We start from the raw sequence: 17495 nt of genomic DNA on the forward strand, positions 1-17495 counted from the left end.
AGCCAGCTAGAGAAGTGAGGGGGAAGGAGGGGGAGAACAAGCCACAGCACGCCCAGTCATCTCTCAGGCATACCATGGGTTGTTCAGTGAACAACCAACCACGGCTTAGTCGCAGGGTGGCTTAGCATGACGTGCGAACCCACCCACTATGTGGCAAAATGTATTAAAATGGACTTTTAAAAAGGGGGGGAATCTACTTTTCATTAGTTAACTGTTAAAAGTTTCACTACAAACTCTTGAACATACTAATAATCATTACAAATTTTAGTATAAAGGGAGTAATCTCTTTAAATGTGACACTGCTACAGAGAAATGTTAATCTGGAAGAATATCTTCTAAAATGTAGCCTCTGTCTTTGAGACTTTAAAGAAACTCACTTTGTTTAATACTCAGAAGTAAGCCTGAATGAACTCAAAGGGACTTACTCTCAGGTAAGCGTGTGCAGGAATGCAGCCTAAATAGTTTGTATTGTGCATGTAAGAATCAAGCATTTAACTATACAACCCATATATGTGTGCTCAGAAGTAAGCACCACTAAGTTACATGGGACTTACTCCCAGGTAGGTATGTATAGTATTGCAGCCTCAGCCCCTTTTTTTTTTCTTACTTTCATGCTTGAATATTTGGGCTTTTGGCATTACTATACAAATATAGACAATTAGCATAATTAACTGTGAATTTTACTTCCATTATCTATTTGGCATAGTTAGCCCCAAACAGATGCTTTTGCAACTGAACTTGCGGAAGTAGACTTCCTTGCCTTCCCACGGCAGCCACTCCAGCCCCCTGAAAATACTAAATGGAGAGTCAGGAGACCCTGCTGAATAGGGTGAGTTGTGGTGGCGATCCCCCAAAATTGTGGGGAATGACCTTCCATGACCAGAGCCCTTCCTCTTGCAAAAGGCAGATCCTGAATCCAACACTTTTTTCTTGTGTCGTACTTTTGTCATACTTTTATGCCCCATAATAAATGCTGCAATATTATCAAAGAAGCACTTTTTTAATATGCAAAAGGGATTTGTGCCTTTGGCATATAGTACAGAAGGAGAAACCTTTTCCGGTCCAAGGGCCAGATTCCATTTCGGAGAAAGTTTCAGGGGTTGCATTCCAGTGGTGGATGGAGCTAAAGGCAAAATTGAGCAGGGGTGGAAAAATCTAGGGCTGTGCAGCACTTCGGCCCAAACCCCGAGTTGAAGCGGGCTGCTTCGGGCCACTTTGAGCCCCTTCCAAGGTGAAGCAGAGGGGGCACGAAGCGACCCGGAGAGGGTTGGGGGTTCTCCAAAGCACTCGGTGTGCTTCAGAGCTTCGGCACCCAGAGCCCAGCTGCGCCAGGTCCTTACCTGAGCCACTGCCTCCGCCCTCGCTGCCATCATCCCTGCCACGACTTCCGTTGCTGCCTCCACCATCGCCATCCTCGCTGCCACCCTTGCCACCACCCCCTCCACCACCGTCTCGCCTTCTCCAACTGAGGCCTGGACGCACGCACTGACTTTTATTGCAGGGAGTTGCCATTTCAAAAATGGTGACTTAGGAGTTGGTGGTGGCGAGGACAGCGGCAGAGAAGGTGGCGAGGATGGTGGGGGCAGAGAGGATGGCCGCGGCGGAGGTGGCGAGGACGGCGGCGGCAATGACAGAGGCAAAGAAGGCGGCAGGGGAGGCAGTGGCAAGGTAAGGGTTTGCGTGGGGGTGTTGGGGGGGACCCGAAATGTGGTTCGACATCCGAGCAGGACAAGGCTTAGAAGGAAGCAGGACTGAATCACTCAGCAGCTACCCTCCACCCCCTGACCCCGCACCCTCTGTCCTACAGGGATAAGCTCTTATCTCTGATCAGCAACTGTTCAGAGATGTACCTTCCCCTGCTAAGCCCTGAGAAAGGGAACTTTTTTTCAGTGCAAAGTAGGGTAAAGCACTTATCTCCCATTAGCTACTTACTGGAGGTAAGAGCTTTTCTCTGTAGGGCAGAGGCTTGCCAGGGGAAGAAGCTGCCAGAAGGGGAATCTTCACAGGCCTGATAAGGCCTGCCAGGCTGGAGGTTTCCCATCCCTGATCTAGTACATAGGCCCAATAAATGTATAAGAGTTCTACAATGTGTAGAATCGGGCAGTTGTCTAGGGCTATAAAAGCCAGAGAGGCATAATCATATACAGTCAAATGCTGAGGGAAAGGGGACCCAATTGCTGTTTCTAAATGCTAAATTAACTGTTAATCTGAGACTAACCATCAGGCTGTTAAGCTTATCAAAGAAACATAATTTTAAAAAGTGTGAAGTTAACGTCATAAAAATACCTGAAGTTCCAAAGGCTACATCCCATGGTGAACTAATAGGCTGTTCATCTCCTTTGGCTCCTCCTTCCTTATCTGTGCCTTGTATTCCAACTCCTGCAACAGTGCTCACCATCTCTAAGTCCAGGTCAATCTAGAATTACATTATGAATTTTAGTTTCTCTGCAATCACATACTATAGTGATACTGCTGAGAAGTTCCTTTTTGTTACGCACCATGCCTGTCAAAAAATCTTGTTAAGATTTGTTAATAATATTCATATTGTTAAGATTTGAAATGTTGAAATTGGCAGGCAAGGGAAACAGCTTCATTGCATTTCTCTACTATAGGTCTTCACATAAGAAACTGGAAAAAAAGACAGCTGCCAGAGGAGTAGTGTCCATCTTTAATTCGTGAATGACTTCACTTTGAAGTCTCCAAGATCAAGGGAATGGTTACTGGCTCAAACAGAATTATAAAGGACAAAGCAATGGATTCCTATAAAAATAACAATGGGGTTTATTATTTAGAGAAAGATTATTATGGCACTGAATAAAAGTTATCCAAAATTATCCATCTTTCACATGCCTAACTCATAATGTAAAATTATAACTGATGGAAAACTTTACTTAAAAGCATCAGATAGTAACCTAAACAGAAATCTGGCTTTTAAAATGGAAATAGTGAAATCCTAATTATACTGAAGTATCTCTTGAATAAGACAAGTTGTAAGAGACATGAGTAATGAGGAGACTTGGTCATAGCTTCTCATCTTTCAATTAGGTAGCAAGCTTTGGCTTGGTCATCTCTGGTGGTCTTGCAGTCTTGCTTGTAACACACTCAAGATGATGTGAGTCAAACTCTGAGTGCTGTATATATTGTTTCATATATATGCAGGATCTGGCATTCAAGTGGACTACATTATCAGTTGCATTTCAGCCCCACAATACTATGGCTTTGCTGATTAACTATTCTGTACACAGAAAAATGTAAACATGTTCTGTGTTGATCCTGCAGAGATCTGTTAGGTTCATAACCCTGGAAATGAACATAAATTGGATGTAGTCTTGCTTATATTCCTAGATGTTTCCAAGGGGCAGGAGAGACAAAACACAATACTCTGTAGAGCCAAAATATCATTATTTTAACAGTAAAAATGGAATAAAGTAATTGTGGCACACAACATTATTATTGCATTCCTTCTTCTAGGAAAGCATTAAGTTATTGTACCCAATAACTTGCCTTAAAACCATATGAAAGAAGAAAAAGAAGAATGTTCCAAATACGTAGAAAATATATTTATAAATGTTGGGCAATAGTCTACTTTCAGTTACAGTGCATAGTCCTTAAATAACTGTTTTGACATCATTTGTATCCATGAAACTGGAAAGATAATGTTGTACATTAATGTTGTAATGTTGTACATCCTTTAATTTTTTTTAATTAGGAAAGTTTACCTTCCTAATCAGATGGTTTTCCGTATCTGCTACATAAATAATATTGTTCTTTATGGCCACCCCCTGTGGTGAAGTGAATGATGCTTCTGAAAATGTTCCATCTTTTCTTCCACTGTTTGGTCCTTAACAAAACGAAGAACAACAAAAATCAGCAGAATACGAATTTGCAAAAGATTAACAATAGACATATACTTAATTCAGAGACCAGGTTCACACAACACGATAACTTACACTCAAGGCCTGTTCACACAACACATTAACCCACACTTGGTAGTTAAGTGTGGGTTGTTTTGAACCGTGGGGTTGTTTGTTGAACCATGGGTTAGTGTTGTCTGAACGCAGCATGTTTTCTGCAGGGTGAGTTAGCGTGTTAGCTGAACGTAGCCAGAGTGGCTTGTTAACCATGCAGTGTGGCTTGTTAGCCACCCTGAACAATCCAACAACAAACAATGGATTCTCAAGGTGATCAAAAAAATAAGCCACACTGCAGGGTTAACAAGCCACCCTGGCTGCGTTCAGACAACACGCTAATCCACGGTTCAACAAACATCCCATGGTTCAAAATAACCCACACTCAACCACTGAGTGTGGGTTAGCATGTTGTGTGAACAGCCGCTCAAGGCTGAGTATGGGTTGAGTGCAGATTGTTGTTGAAACGTTGGTGGTGGTTGTTGTTGAAACATGGGTTGCTGTGTTGTCTGAACCTAGCGGTGCTAACAAACCATGGTTTGTTAACCATGAACAACGCATAGTTCACAACCCAACAACAAACCATGGGTTTGTTAGCACAGCTGGGTTCAGACAACACAAGAACCCAGGATTCAACAACAACAACCAATGTTTCAACAACAACCCAGGGTTCAACACATATTTAACCTTGAGTGTGAGTTATCATGTTATGTGAACCCAGTCAAAGTTGGGCAGCAATCCCTTATCCTTTTATAAAAACTTAAGTAGAGGCACAACTTTATGAGTTCTGCAGCTTTTATATATATATATATATATATATATATATATATATATATATATATGAAATCAGCATATAGCTTAATTTAGAAAGGCTTATCAGTATTTTGTTGTTATTCAATATATTTGCCATTTCTCTTCTTCAAGGAAAATCCTAGATGTCTTCTTTCAAAACAATATTTAAATTTTTAACATTGTGCTTTGGAATATAATTTGCACATTTTGCAAATGCTATTATTTTTAGTAGCAATCATAACAAAACAAACCAGCAGCAACTATGTTTTCTTTACAACGAAGTCTGCGGTTGCTATATAATGCATTACATAATATTAATATAGATTACAAAATTATGAGAGCTTGAAAATAGAATTAAAAGCATCCATGCAGTTAGCTACATGCCCAGAGCAAGCAGCAATTCATTCAGGACAAGTAGCTTCCTAGATGTACTACTTAAGCCTCAGGGAAGTGGGCTGAATGTTTTTTTATGCATAGGTATGCTTTTTGTTCTTAACTGCAGTAAGGCACTTCTGTACCTAACATTCCTTACATATAATGAAACAATTGCATAGATGCAAATGGAATGTATCCGTATACTGTAGGAAGTCAACTTCCCCATCTCTGGTCATTAAGTTAATTTGCCTAGGGGGTGGGGGAAGTTTGTGAAAATCTTCAAAGCCTTTAATAATGATTAGTATTCCATTAAATATCAAAGTAAATTTAATTTCTTGAAGAATTTTTTCATAGCTCTTAAGTTCAACCAGCTTCATCAAAAAAACCCATCAACTGTTGGCAAAATTAAAAGAAAAGCCAACATCTTCAGAAAAAACAACAGACTACCCTGGGATGCCATCTTAACATTTATAACCTTACATAGTTTCATAAGTAGTACCCACTTTTTGCCCATAGACTTCATAGCTGTCTATGAAGGTAGGAGTGATCTAACTCAAGAGCATTGTAAGAGCATTAAGAAAAGGATTAATATTATTGCAGAACCATCCCTTATGAAGTGGATTAGCTGCAGCTGACAGAGGAACATAACACAACTCATTGGTTATTATGTTTACACAATGAGACTGCAAGTATTTACATGTTACATGTTCTAGACTGTGAGGATGCTGGAATAAGGAAGAGTTCATAGAGATGGAAGATATTTTGAGAAATGAATGGGTTTCAGAAGAAAAGTGTTCAACAGAGTATATTCTGAATCACTGATAATTGGGTACCCAATTGTAATAAAGATACTGTGACACTAAAGATACCAGATTTAGATAAAATACCTTCATTATTGAGCCTGTTGTTTGTGGTTCTTTCATTTCCATGACCAGCCCATACTCTCTGGCTGTTACATGTGTCTTGGTATTGGACAATTAATCACTTCTTTGCAGGTCAGTCTAACAACACATGCACATCAAGATAGCCAAAGTAGCATTTACCAGACATGGAAATTAATTTTCAGTACCATTTAATGTACAATACTAGGAGCTGTAGATGTAACACAGAACTCAAGATCTTCCATGAGAATTTACAAGCTAAAATGCAAAGCTTTAATACATTTAGGTTATCCTTACCTCCAACAACGTGCAGAATTTGACCATTTTTTCTGACAACCAAAATCCTATGATGTCCAGTATCTGCTATTACCAATCTGTCTCCAGAACTGTCCAGAGCGACTTTGCCAGGAAACAACAAAGGCGAAGGTGACAAATAGTCTCTATAGAGCTGAGTTCTAATTGTATTAGCATTGATTTGTCCTTGCTCCCTGTAATACTTTAGGGCTATAGATGTAAATAGAAATAATTTGTCCTTGTGTCCTTCGCCAACCAGAGTGAAGAGCATATTCCCACGGGGTCCAACAACGACCAAGGTTGGCCAGCAGGACACTTCTAGCTCATGCCAGAGGGTTGCATCAGCATCATTTACCACAGGATGAATGATGTTGTATCTAAGAACAGCACTTTTGATGTTATCCAGAACCTTTTCATTTGGAAATTTTGCTGAGTGGACACCGATAACAAGGAGACCATCTGAAAGTACAGATTAAAAAAAACACATAAACACACAATGAAAATTATTTATAGGTTATCAAAATGATTTAAATAAAGTGCAGATAATGCTAGCTCCAAGTACATCCTCTGAACTGTTGTAGGGAACTCTGGAACATGCTGTTTTTTTTTGTAGTGGGGCAGGAGAGTTCAGAGGCCCAGCTTGCAGTCCTATGCACCTAGGAGTAAGCCCCACCAAACACTGTGGAACTTAGAGTAAACCTGCATGGGATTGCACTGTCAGTATTGTAAAGTACGACTGTTGTTGTTGTTTATTCGTTCAGTCGCTTCCGACTCTTCGTGACGTCATGGACCAGCCCACGCCAGAGCTTCCTGTCAGCCGTCGCCACCCCGAGCTCCCCCAAGGTCGAGTCCATCACCTCCAGAATATCATCCATCCATCTTGCCCTTGGTCGGCCCCTCTTCCTTTTGCCGTCCACTTTCCCTAGCATCAGCATCTTCTCCAGGGTATCCTGTCTTCTCATGATGTGGCCAAAGTACTTCAGTTTTGCCTTTAATATCATTCCCTCAAGTGAGCAGTCTGGCTTTATTTCCTGGAGTATGGACTGGTTTGAAGAATACTGGGCAAGAATACTGGGGTGGGTTGCCGTTACCTTCCCCAAGGATCGTATTTAGTCTGACCTCTCTGCCATGACCTTCCCGTCTTGGGTGTCCCTTCACGGTTTAGCTCATGGCGTCATTGAGGTGCTCAAGCTCCAGTACCACGACAAGGTAACGATCTCCTTTGCTGGAGGTAAAGTACGATACAGGTTTGTTAATCCAAGGTCAGAATCTCTCTTCATCCATATGGTGTAACTCCTTAGAAAGAAGAGCAACATGGATTTCATCTGACCACATTCCATAGTGATACCTTCCATGAGAATTTCTTTTGTACACCTAATGAGCACATTGAATGAGCTATTGAGCATCTCAAGAGCTATATTCCAATGCAATGAGAAAACAGAGTTTGGTAATGAATTCATTGACAGAGGGAGAAGGGGAAAAGAAGAAAGTCAAGGGGGTGTCTGCTGGAATGGATGAGAACAGAAACAATGTGTGGAACCTGAAAATTAGTTCTGACTTAGTAAGGGCTTTATGATTATTAACAGAAATAGCAGTATATGCTACATCTGCATTTCTCCTTTGTTGCCAACATTTTCTTCTACGTTACTCAAACTTGAATTGCTTACAGTCTTTTGTTGTTAACTTGTACCTTAGTGTTTACAACAACTGGACTATAGTGTTGATCAACGCTGTTCCTGTGAAGGCTCTAGAGTATGTGTTATTCTATCTGTCATGTACAGGAGTTGTCTGTACAAAAATGAGAGCCCATAGGTTTGGAGGTCAAGGTGCGTTTATCTACAAAGCCACAATGGAGAGCCCAACTGGGTTGTTTGAGAGCGTGTGGGAGCGAGCATGCTGGCTTCTGATTGCTCAACCACTTCCAGGGCTCTAGATAATCCAGGGACACCTCATCCCTGAGTTGTTCTACATGACAACCTAGAGTTTGAATCTATGGTTTTTTCTTGGTTATAACTGAGTTGTCCCATAACAACCCAAAGTTCAAGGTTTGCACATCATGAGGGACAGGGAATCCCTGGGTTGATTAGTGCGCCAGAAATGGGCAAGTGGTTGGGAGCCAGCATACTTGCTTGCTCCCCAACAACCCATGGTTAACAAACCATGGGTTGTTTAATTGTGTGAACTGGGTCGACCTCTCTTCTGCAGCTGTTGGTGAGCAAATAAGCAGTCCCTTTCAACCATATTTCATGTGTTGTTGTTTAAAAGTTGGGAGAACCCTTTTCCACTACTTCATTTTCCTCAACTGAATCACCCTTCCACAAGCAGCTGTTAGTTCTATGTCAGGAGTGATGGTGGCAGGTACAGGGCTTGCAGGGGGCAGGTTAAGCTATTTTATACCATTGCAGTTAGCACATTGGCAGCCCCCCACAGCTGTATTTCAGGATGGTTTTGGGGGGCTGTAATGGCCCCAGGAACGTAACCAAGTTACCTGTAGTTTTAGAGGGGCCTAAAGACCCATAGTGCTCTCTTTAAACATTATTATTAGTGCAATTCCCTTACTAGTGGGCCTCTTGGCTGGTAAGATGAGTCAAAGGTTGATATCACCACTTCAGCACATTCCATGCTAACAAGCTACCGTTTATCTTATCAGGGCCTAGGATGTGCCTGAGAAGTGAGGCTCTGTTTAGGTCGAGCTACAGGTGCCTGTGCTGGGAAAGTTCTGATAGTTTTCTGCCTGACCAAGCACTGTTAGCCTATGCTGGGAAAGGTGCAGATGAATGCTAATTAACGCTTGCTTCTGTCATACCACCTCACTGCTAACATGTATGGTATAAAACCCATTGTACCCCATGGCTCTGGGTTCAGAGAAGCTGTCTGATCCAACAACTGGGTACGCCTGTGTGCTGTAAGTACTCAATAAAGTCTCCTTGTAAGCAAACCTGGACCTGGCTTATCATTATCTCGGCACCTCCAAACCTTAGCAGCCCATGGTCGGGGCAATACGGAGGGGTGGGGCAGGAGAAGGTTCAATTATGTAACATGTAATTTGCACGTAGGCTGAGATCCAAGGGCTGCTGAGGCTTACACCTATCTTATGCTAGTCCAGTGAAAATGTATAGGGTTGGATCCAATGGTGTCCTTCCGTAAGTGGCCCGGGCCTGGCGGCGGCAGTGCACACATTACCCCTACTGCTAGCGGCTGCGTAGAAGATGTAGACCTTCTAGGGGCAAGCGCTGAGACGAGCGGAAACATTCATTTCTGGGAAGGGAAGGTTGTGTCCCTTCCAGAAACAAGCGTTTCTGCTTGTCTTGGCATCTGTCCCCAAAGCGCTACATCACAGCTGCCAGTGGGTCTGGGCTGCCTGTGGAAGGACACCACTGGATCCGACCCACAGTTTCCTCCCCACTTTCAACAGATAAGGTCCATGACATATAACAAACTGTCCTTGAAAATCCCCTCATTTTCAAAAGCAGTTTGCTACATCTTGCTCCTGCATACTATTTCAGAAAAAGTCTCCATAGTCTCATGGAACAAGTTATATGGTTCTCTGGAACCTGGCCTTAGTCCTCAAGTAAGTGGTTTACTTCGTGTCCTTGCAAGTATACTTGCAAAGTATTTTCTTTATAATTTTAAAACTCCTTGATTTAAACCAACCTACCCTACTCTCTCTCCCCGCCTCCTTTCCCCATACAAAGAAGCCTTGTTCCTGTTTGAAGCTTAATCCACAGTTTGCTACATTTGTAAACAATTCAGGCCTTTAAACTACTAGATTTTTAAAAATAAAATGTTACAGTACTTATACACTGGTACAGTGATTACAAAGGATGCTTATTTAATCTTAATGAAAACCACTACTCACATTTTGGGGCTGTTTATGGCTACATGACCATTAGTGTCCAGAATTTCTAAACTTCAGTATGCAAATGTTCTCTTATTAAAAACTTCAAAATCCAAGTTGTCCCAATATCAACATATATTAGAAAAAGGCATACAGATGATGACTTTTGATTATTTTTATTAGGTTGGATCTAGAGATGCATAAGCAGAAGAAATTCTGGCAATGGCGCTCTTCTGTGAACTGTTGTTGCACAAGAGGTAGTGAAAGACCTTTTGCTAGGATGCATTCTAAGACTCTGTGCAAGAGAATATGCAATGCCTTGGGCTAATGGGAGCATAGCTCAGGATTTCACGTCTCTTTAATTGTGCAAAGATTTTGTGCTAACTCAGAAAAATCCCTTCTGCATTCAGAAGAGACCTTCCTCTGGGAAAAGTGCATCTCTTGATCTACTCCACTGACAATAAGAGCAGCATTTTTAGTTCTTCTTTCTATAACTGATTATCAAAAAAGTCAGAAGTAGACTTGTTTCAAATTCCTCATTATTAGGTTTTTGAATTAGATTTTTTTTTAACACAAGCATCACAGGAAGCCCAGATGCTACTGAGAAAACTAATCAATAATAATTATGCAGTCCTACAGACAATTATTTCCAGAAATTGCCACTAATAAATGCTTCAATGTTACCAAATCAATAAGGATTGCATCCATGGAATGGGGCTGGCCTCTTTACATCTGATTAAAAGTTAACTTCAGAAAACCTGAAGTCAAAAGACACATTATCAGCTTGGGTGACAACTGCAGGATCAGAGTTTAAAAACTGAATAAAAATCACCTTGAAAGGTTTCCTCAAAATATTTTAGAAGTCTAGCATCTCTCTTTTTAGGTAAACAAACAGCTCTGTCAATTCGTTTCCCTTTCTAATGCTTTCAAGTTAATCAGAACTATTTTTTAAACATACAGAACTCTGTGCGCATGCGCACACACATATGCGCAGCATAGACACACACTCACGTACACACATGCACGCACACTTTCAGTTTAATCACTTTTCAAATGCTGTAAATTTATTCTTACAGGGTTAGCAATGGGGGAGAATTTGCAATTGGGGGAGTTTAAAATAGAAATTCCCCCAGTTCAAAAAGTCTCACTTCATTTTGAACTGGGCCAAGCCCCTTTGAATTTGGGCCTGGCTCAATATGGGGTTCACCCCTGCCCCTAGCTAGATCTCCCAGGCACTTCTCCCATTGCCAAGCAACAAAAAAGCCCCTTAGCTTTAAGAAGAGGAACAAATAAAAGCTGGTAGAGAGGGCTTGTTAGAGACAAGAGAGGCTTTCCCATCCCTCCCCTTAACTGGAAACAATGCTTCTGTGCAATTTTTCCTGCCAGGGAGCATAGGATTTGTAGTTTTCTCAGCCTTTTGAATCAAATTGGAAGGCAGAGAAAACTACAAATCCATGTTCCTCAGCAGGAAAGTCAGTTTCTAGTGAACCCTCCGCACTATTAGTCACTCCTGTCCCGAATCTCAAAGGTATGTTTTTAGAAAGGGGGAGGGAACTAGCAGGGGTCCTATAAAACATTATTTTCAAGATTTCTCAGAAATCCTTGACAATAATATTTTTCACTAGCTTTTCTCAAGAAAGCCTATAACAACAACCACCTTAATATTTTTGAGGCAAGCTAAGAAGAGTTTTCTCGTCAGAACATAGCACAGGAAAAATCCACTCTTCCTTCATATTTTACTATTTCAAATTTATAGATATCATCAAATATCTCACTGTTCCAGCAACCAAGTACCTGGGATTTTCCCAGCCATTCCTGATAATGTTAAGGGCTTTGAGGATGCATACTTGTTCTAAGTTGCATCTAAAAATCACTGCAGTTAATCCTTCTTGTGGCTCATGAAGCAATATAAACAAACATAGACAAGACAGGAAGCATATGCATATGAAGCTAGAAAGTAGATCTACTAAAAACTTATGGCCAAAGATGTCATTGGCAGTTTCAAATCAGAATGTAAAATTCAGAACTCCTCCTTCTTTGGTCTCTCTGTCATCTCAGCTATCCATTCCTCGGACTGCCTGAATTTCTGCAATTCCTGACTCACTACAGCTTATATACCTCCCAATTCTGAGAGTGAGATTTTCCCCTAGCATTCCTTGCAACTATTTCCCATACCCAAACTGCTGCCTATTTTGTCTCCATTCTTTCAGTGTCCCTGCTTCTCCACCCAACTCTCCTAAAAATGATACACTGCCTGTTCTGCCCATAGGCACAGTGCTTAATTTCAAGATGCTAGGACTTGAACCTTCAGAGAGTACATTCTCTAGCCTAATCTCAAATAAGGAATTTAGTTGTGATTACTGAGTTGTGAGGGAAAGGCACTTGGCCCATGATTTGTTGTTGTTGTTCAGTCGTTAAGCCGTGTCCAACTCTTCGTGACCCCATGGACCATAGCATGCCAGGCCTTCCTGTCCTCCGCTCTCCTGGAGTGTGCTCAAGTTCATATTCATTGCATCAGTGATGCTGTTACTGGACAGAGCACTAAGCACAAACAGATTGTAAGACAGAGCCTTGGAGTTTCTTGTTGAAATTGGACACTGAATGTGATTTTCCTCTTCAAATTTATTTTCTATTTCCATCACACCAAATTCACTAACTGCCAGCATTCTATGGCATCACCAGTTGGGGTCCAAAGAGAGATCTTATGGAGACAGACGTCAGTCTCTGAACTTGGAGGCTGACGCCTATCTAATGCAGGGCAGTTGAAGCATGAAGGAGAACCTCTTCTCTGTGCTCCAGCTGCCCTGCATTTGTGGCTAGATGCATGCTTCACATGTCTAGCCCTGGCTTCAGGGAGGGAAGGGACCCGAAGGCTCAATAGAGAGCTGTCTAAAGTGGCTTCTGTGGTCTTCTCCCTTCCCCCGGGACCACTCCCTTTTCGCCCTCTCCATCCTCCATTTATGAAAAGAAAGCATGACCATGCCAGCTATGAGGGGGAGGGAAGCACAGTTTCTGGAAATTGAGGTCAGATTTATTTATTAATTAAATGTATTAATTGCCCATCTGGCCGGTCTGGGCAATGTACAAAGTATATAATAGATATACTATTATATACTTAATAGATATTTCAAACAATAAAATTCTACAGTAAAAACACCATATTTCTAAACATACCCTAACCCACCCCAACCAAACAATCCTATGGCCTTCTGTGTCTAGTGGCCATAGGATTGTTCTCCCCAGGTCAAACCTATGCATGTTTAGACAGACAAAAATCCTACAACTCCCAGCGTTCTGAAACCTAAGGCAGCAATCCAATACCAATTTACCTGGGAGTCACTGCCTTGTTGTGGCGAAGGGGCTTGCGTAACTCAGTGAAGCCATAAGCTATGCCATGCGGGGCCACCCAAGACGGACAGGTCATGGCGGAGAGTTCTGACAAAATGTGGTCCACTGGAGAAGGAAATGGCAACCCACTCCAGTATTCCTGCCAAGAAAATCCCATGCAACATATCACAAGGCTAAAAGATATGACGCCGGAAGATGAGCCCCTCAGGTCGGAAGGTGTCCAATATACTACTGGGGAAGAGCAGAGGGAATTTCCAAGTAGCGCTAGAAAGAGTGAAGCGGCTGGGCCAAAGCCGAAAGGACACTCAGCTGTGGATGTGTCTGGTGGTGAAAAGAAAATCCGATGCTGTAAAGAACAATATTGTTTAGGAACCTGGAATGTCAGATCAATGAATCAAGGTAAGCTGGAGGTGGTCAAACATGAGATGGCAAGATTGAACATCAACATCTTGGGAATCAGCGAACTAAAAAGGACAAGCATGGGCGAATTTAAGTCAGGCGACCATCATATCTACTACCGTGGGCAAGAATCCCTTAGAAGGAATGGAGTAGCACTCATAGTCAACAAAAGGGTGGGAAAAGCAGTACTGGGGTACAATCTCAAAAATGATAGAACGATCTCAGTATGAATCCAAGGCAAACCATTCAACATCACAGTAATTCAAGTCTATGCCCCAACCACTGAGGCCGAAGAAGCTGAGGTTGATCGGTTCTATGAAGACCTACAACACCTTCTAGAACTAACACCAAAAAAAGATGTCCTTTTCATCATAGTGGATTGGAATGCTAAAGTAGGAAGTCAAGAAATAAGCGGGATAACAGGCAAGCATGGCCTTGGTGTACAAAATGAAGCAGGACAAAGGCTAATAGAGTTTTGCCAAGAGAACACAGTGATCATAGCAAACACTCTTTTCCAACAACACAAGAGGCGACTCTACACATGGACATCACCAGATGGTCAATATCGAAATCAGATTGATTATGTCCTTTGCAGCCAAAGATGGACAAGCTCTATACAGTCAGTAAAAACAAGACCTAGAGCTGACTGTGGCTCAAATCATGAGCTGCTTCTTGCAAAATTTCGGCTTAAATTGAAGAACGTAGGGAAAACCACTAAACCATTCAGGTATGACCTAAATCATATCTCTTATGAATATACAGTGGAGGTGAGGAATAGATTTCAGAGATTAGACCTGATAGACAGAGTGCCTCAGAAACTATGGACGGAGGTCCGTAACATTGTTCAGGAGGCAGCAACTCAATCCATCCCAAAGAAAAAGAAATGCCAGAAAGCAAAGTGGCTGTCTGATGAGGCTTTACAAGTAGCTGAGGAAAGAAGGGAAGCGAAAAACAAGGGAGAAAGGGGAAGATATAGCCAACTGAATGCAGAGTTCCAGAGAATAGCAAGGAGAGACAAGAAGGCCTTCTTAAATGAACAATGCAAAGAAATCGAGGAAAGCAACAGAATGGGAAAGACTAGAGATCTCTTCAAGAAAATCGGAGATATCAAGGGAACGTTTTGTGCAAAGACAGGCCTGATAAAGGATAAAGAAGGCAGGGACCTAACAGAAGCAGATGAGATTAAGAAGAGGTGGAAAGAATACACAGAAGAACTATACAGGAAAGATCTGAATGTCTCTGATAGCCATGATAGTGCAGTCACTGAACTTGAGCTGGACATCCTAGAGAGTGAAGTCAAGTGGGCCTTAGGAAGCATTACTAACAACAAAGCTAGCGGAGATGACAGTATTCCAGCTGAGCTATTTAAAATCCCAAAAGATGATGCTGTTAAAGTGCTGCACTCAATATGCCAACACATTTGGAACACTCAACAGTGGCCACAAGACTGGAAAAGGTCAATTTACATTCCAATTCCAAAAAAGGGCAATGCCAAAGAGTGTTCAAACTACCGCACAATTGCGCTCATTTCACATGCCAGCAAGGTGATGCTCAAAATCCTACAAGCTAGGCTTCAGCAGTATGTGAACCGAGAACTACCGGAAGTACAAGTTGGGTTTCGAAGAGGCAGAGGAACTAGAGATCAAATCTCCAACCTTCGCTGGATCATGGAGAAAGCAAGAGAATTCCAGAAAAGTGTCTATTTCTGCTTCATTGACTATGCTAAAGCCTTTGATTGTGTGGATCACAACAAACTATGGCAAATTCTGAAAGTGATGGGAGTACCAGACCACCTTACCTGTCTCCTGAGAAACCTGTACGAGGGTCAAGAAGCAACAGTAAGAACCAGAGATGGAACAACCGATTGGTTCAAAATTGGGAAAGGAGCACGACAAGGCTGTATATTGTCATCCTGCTTATTTAACTTATATGCAGAGTACATCATGAGAAACGCCAGGTTGGATGAATCACAGGTCGGAATTAAGATTGCCGGGAGAATTATCAACAACCTCAGATACACACACGATACCACCTTAATGGCAGAAAGCGAAGAGGATCTCAAGAGCCTCTTGTTGAGGGTGAAAGAGGAGAGTGCAAAAGCTGGTTTGAAACTCAACATTAAAAAAACGAAGATCATGGCATCTGGCCCCATCACTTCCTGGCATATAGAAGAGGAAGAAATAGAAGCAGTGACAGATTTTATTTTCTTGGGCTCCAAGATCACCACAGACAGTGACTGTAGCCATGAAATTAAAAGACGCTTGCTCCTTGGGAGGAAAGCTATGGCAAACCTAGACAGCATAGTAAGAAGCAGAGACATCACCTTGCCAACAAAAGTTCGTATAATCAAAGCTATGGCTTTCCCAGTAGTAACGTATGGCTGTGAGAGCTGGACTTCAAGGAAGGCTGAGCGCCGAAGAATTGATGTGTTCGAACTGTGGTGCTGGAGAAGACTCTTATGAGTCCCCTGGACTGCAAGGAAGTCAAATCAGTCCATCCTAAAGAAAATCAACCCTGAGTGCTCATTGGAAGGACAGATACTGAAGCTGAAGCTCATATATTTTGGCCACCTAATGCGAAGAGAAAACTCCCTGGAAAAGACCCTGATGCTGGGAAAGACTGAAGGCAAAAGGAGAAGGGGACGGCAGAGGATGAGATGGCTAGATAGCATCACCGATGCAATGAATATGAACTTGAGCACACTCCGAGAGAGAGTGGAGGACAGGAAGGTCTGGTGTGCTATGGTCCATGGGGTCACGAAGAGTCGGACATGACTTAATGACTGAACAACAACGAAGACCTATTGAACGCAATCAGGCTTACCTCTGGATAGGCATGCACAGAATTGCAATGTAGAATTACTGTTTAGTTCATTATAGATAGACAAATGTATTATGGCAAGTAAACGAAACATAGTTAACTGCAATATGAGTTGTAAATTACTGTAATAGCACAAACAGTGTAGTAACTTTGAACAGATTCCATGAGTACTGAAAAATGGTATAGAAATGTTACTGAGCAAATAAACCTCCAATAATGTCTTATAATCAATTAAGTGAATAGTGATGTAAATTTTTAAACAAAAACCTTCTACCCACTCCATCTCCCTACAATCAACGCAAATACATCAAAGATCCAACCAATCTGCCCTTGTAAAAAACAAAAAGAGGGAAAAAAGTTTTATTTCAACTTTCTAATGACTGCTAATTTTAAAAAAAATGTTATATCACCCTTCTAGCACCTCAAGCATAAACATTCACACAAATTTTTCCTACCCTTCTGTTAGGCAGTGTTGACAGAACATTACCATAAATAAGATTCTAGCATTCTGCTCTGTTAACAGACAGAACCTTAGATCCAAGTAATCGTGGAAGGTGATAGCTATCTGATTTCAAGGGCCCTTCCCACACACAAGATATATTAAAAAAGAAAAGACAATTTCTTAAACTGCATTGCATTTAATTATTTACCAACTGGAACAAGTACTTTTAATCTTTTATTGATTTTGAACTCAACTGCACCCCTTTCGCTATGGATAAGACCTGATAAGACTATTCTATTAAGAACAGTGGAATGAAATGCCAGAACATTTTAGACAGCAATCCTACAGCCCCTAGACATTGTCTGGGGGGCCATAGGTTTATTTGTTTTCCTGGGTAT

At 41.7% G+C, this 17495-nt stretch overlaps 1 protein-coding gene across 1 annotated transcript in view; it reads right to left on the reverse strand.

Annotated features, from left to right (window-relative positions):
* The window catches only part of NHLRC2 (NHL repeat containing 2), a 61757-nt gene that overhangs the window by 33705 nt on the left and 10557 nt on the right, over positions 1 to 17495 (reverse strand). The window contains exons 3-5 of the mRNA XM_084846168.1: positions 6254 to 6709; positions 3720 to 3841; positions 2287 to 2416 (exon numbers count right to left, since the gene is read on the reverse strand). Coding sequence (XP_084702294.1) covers positions 2287 to 2416; positions 3720 to 3841; positions 6254 to 6709 — 708 coding nt within the window. The remainder of the gene's footprint in view (positions 1 to 2286; positions 2417 to 3719; positions 3842 to 6253; positions 6710 to 17495) is intronic.

Source organism: Heloderma suspectum, chromosome 3, assembly GCF_057233095.1.
Source record: "Heloderma suspectum isolate Gila_16-S chromosome 3, 16-S_ref, whole genome shotgun sequence".
NCBI classification, from domain to species: Eukaryota; Metazoa; Chordata; class Lepidosauria; order Squamata; family Helodermatidae; genus Heloderma; species Heloderma suspectum.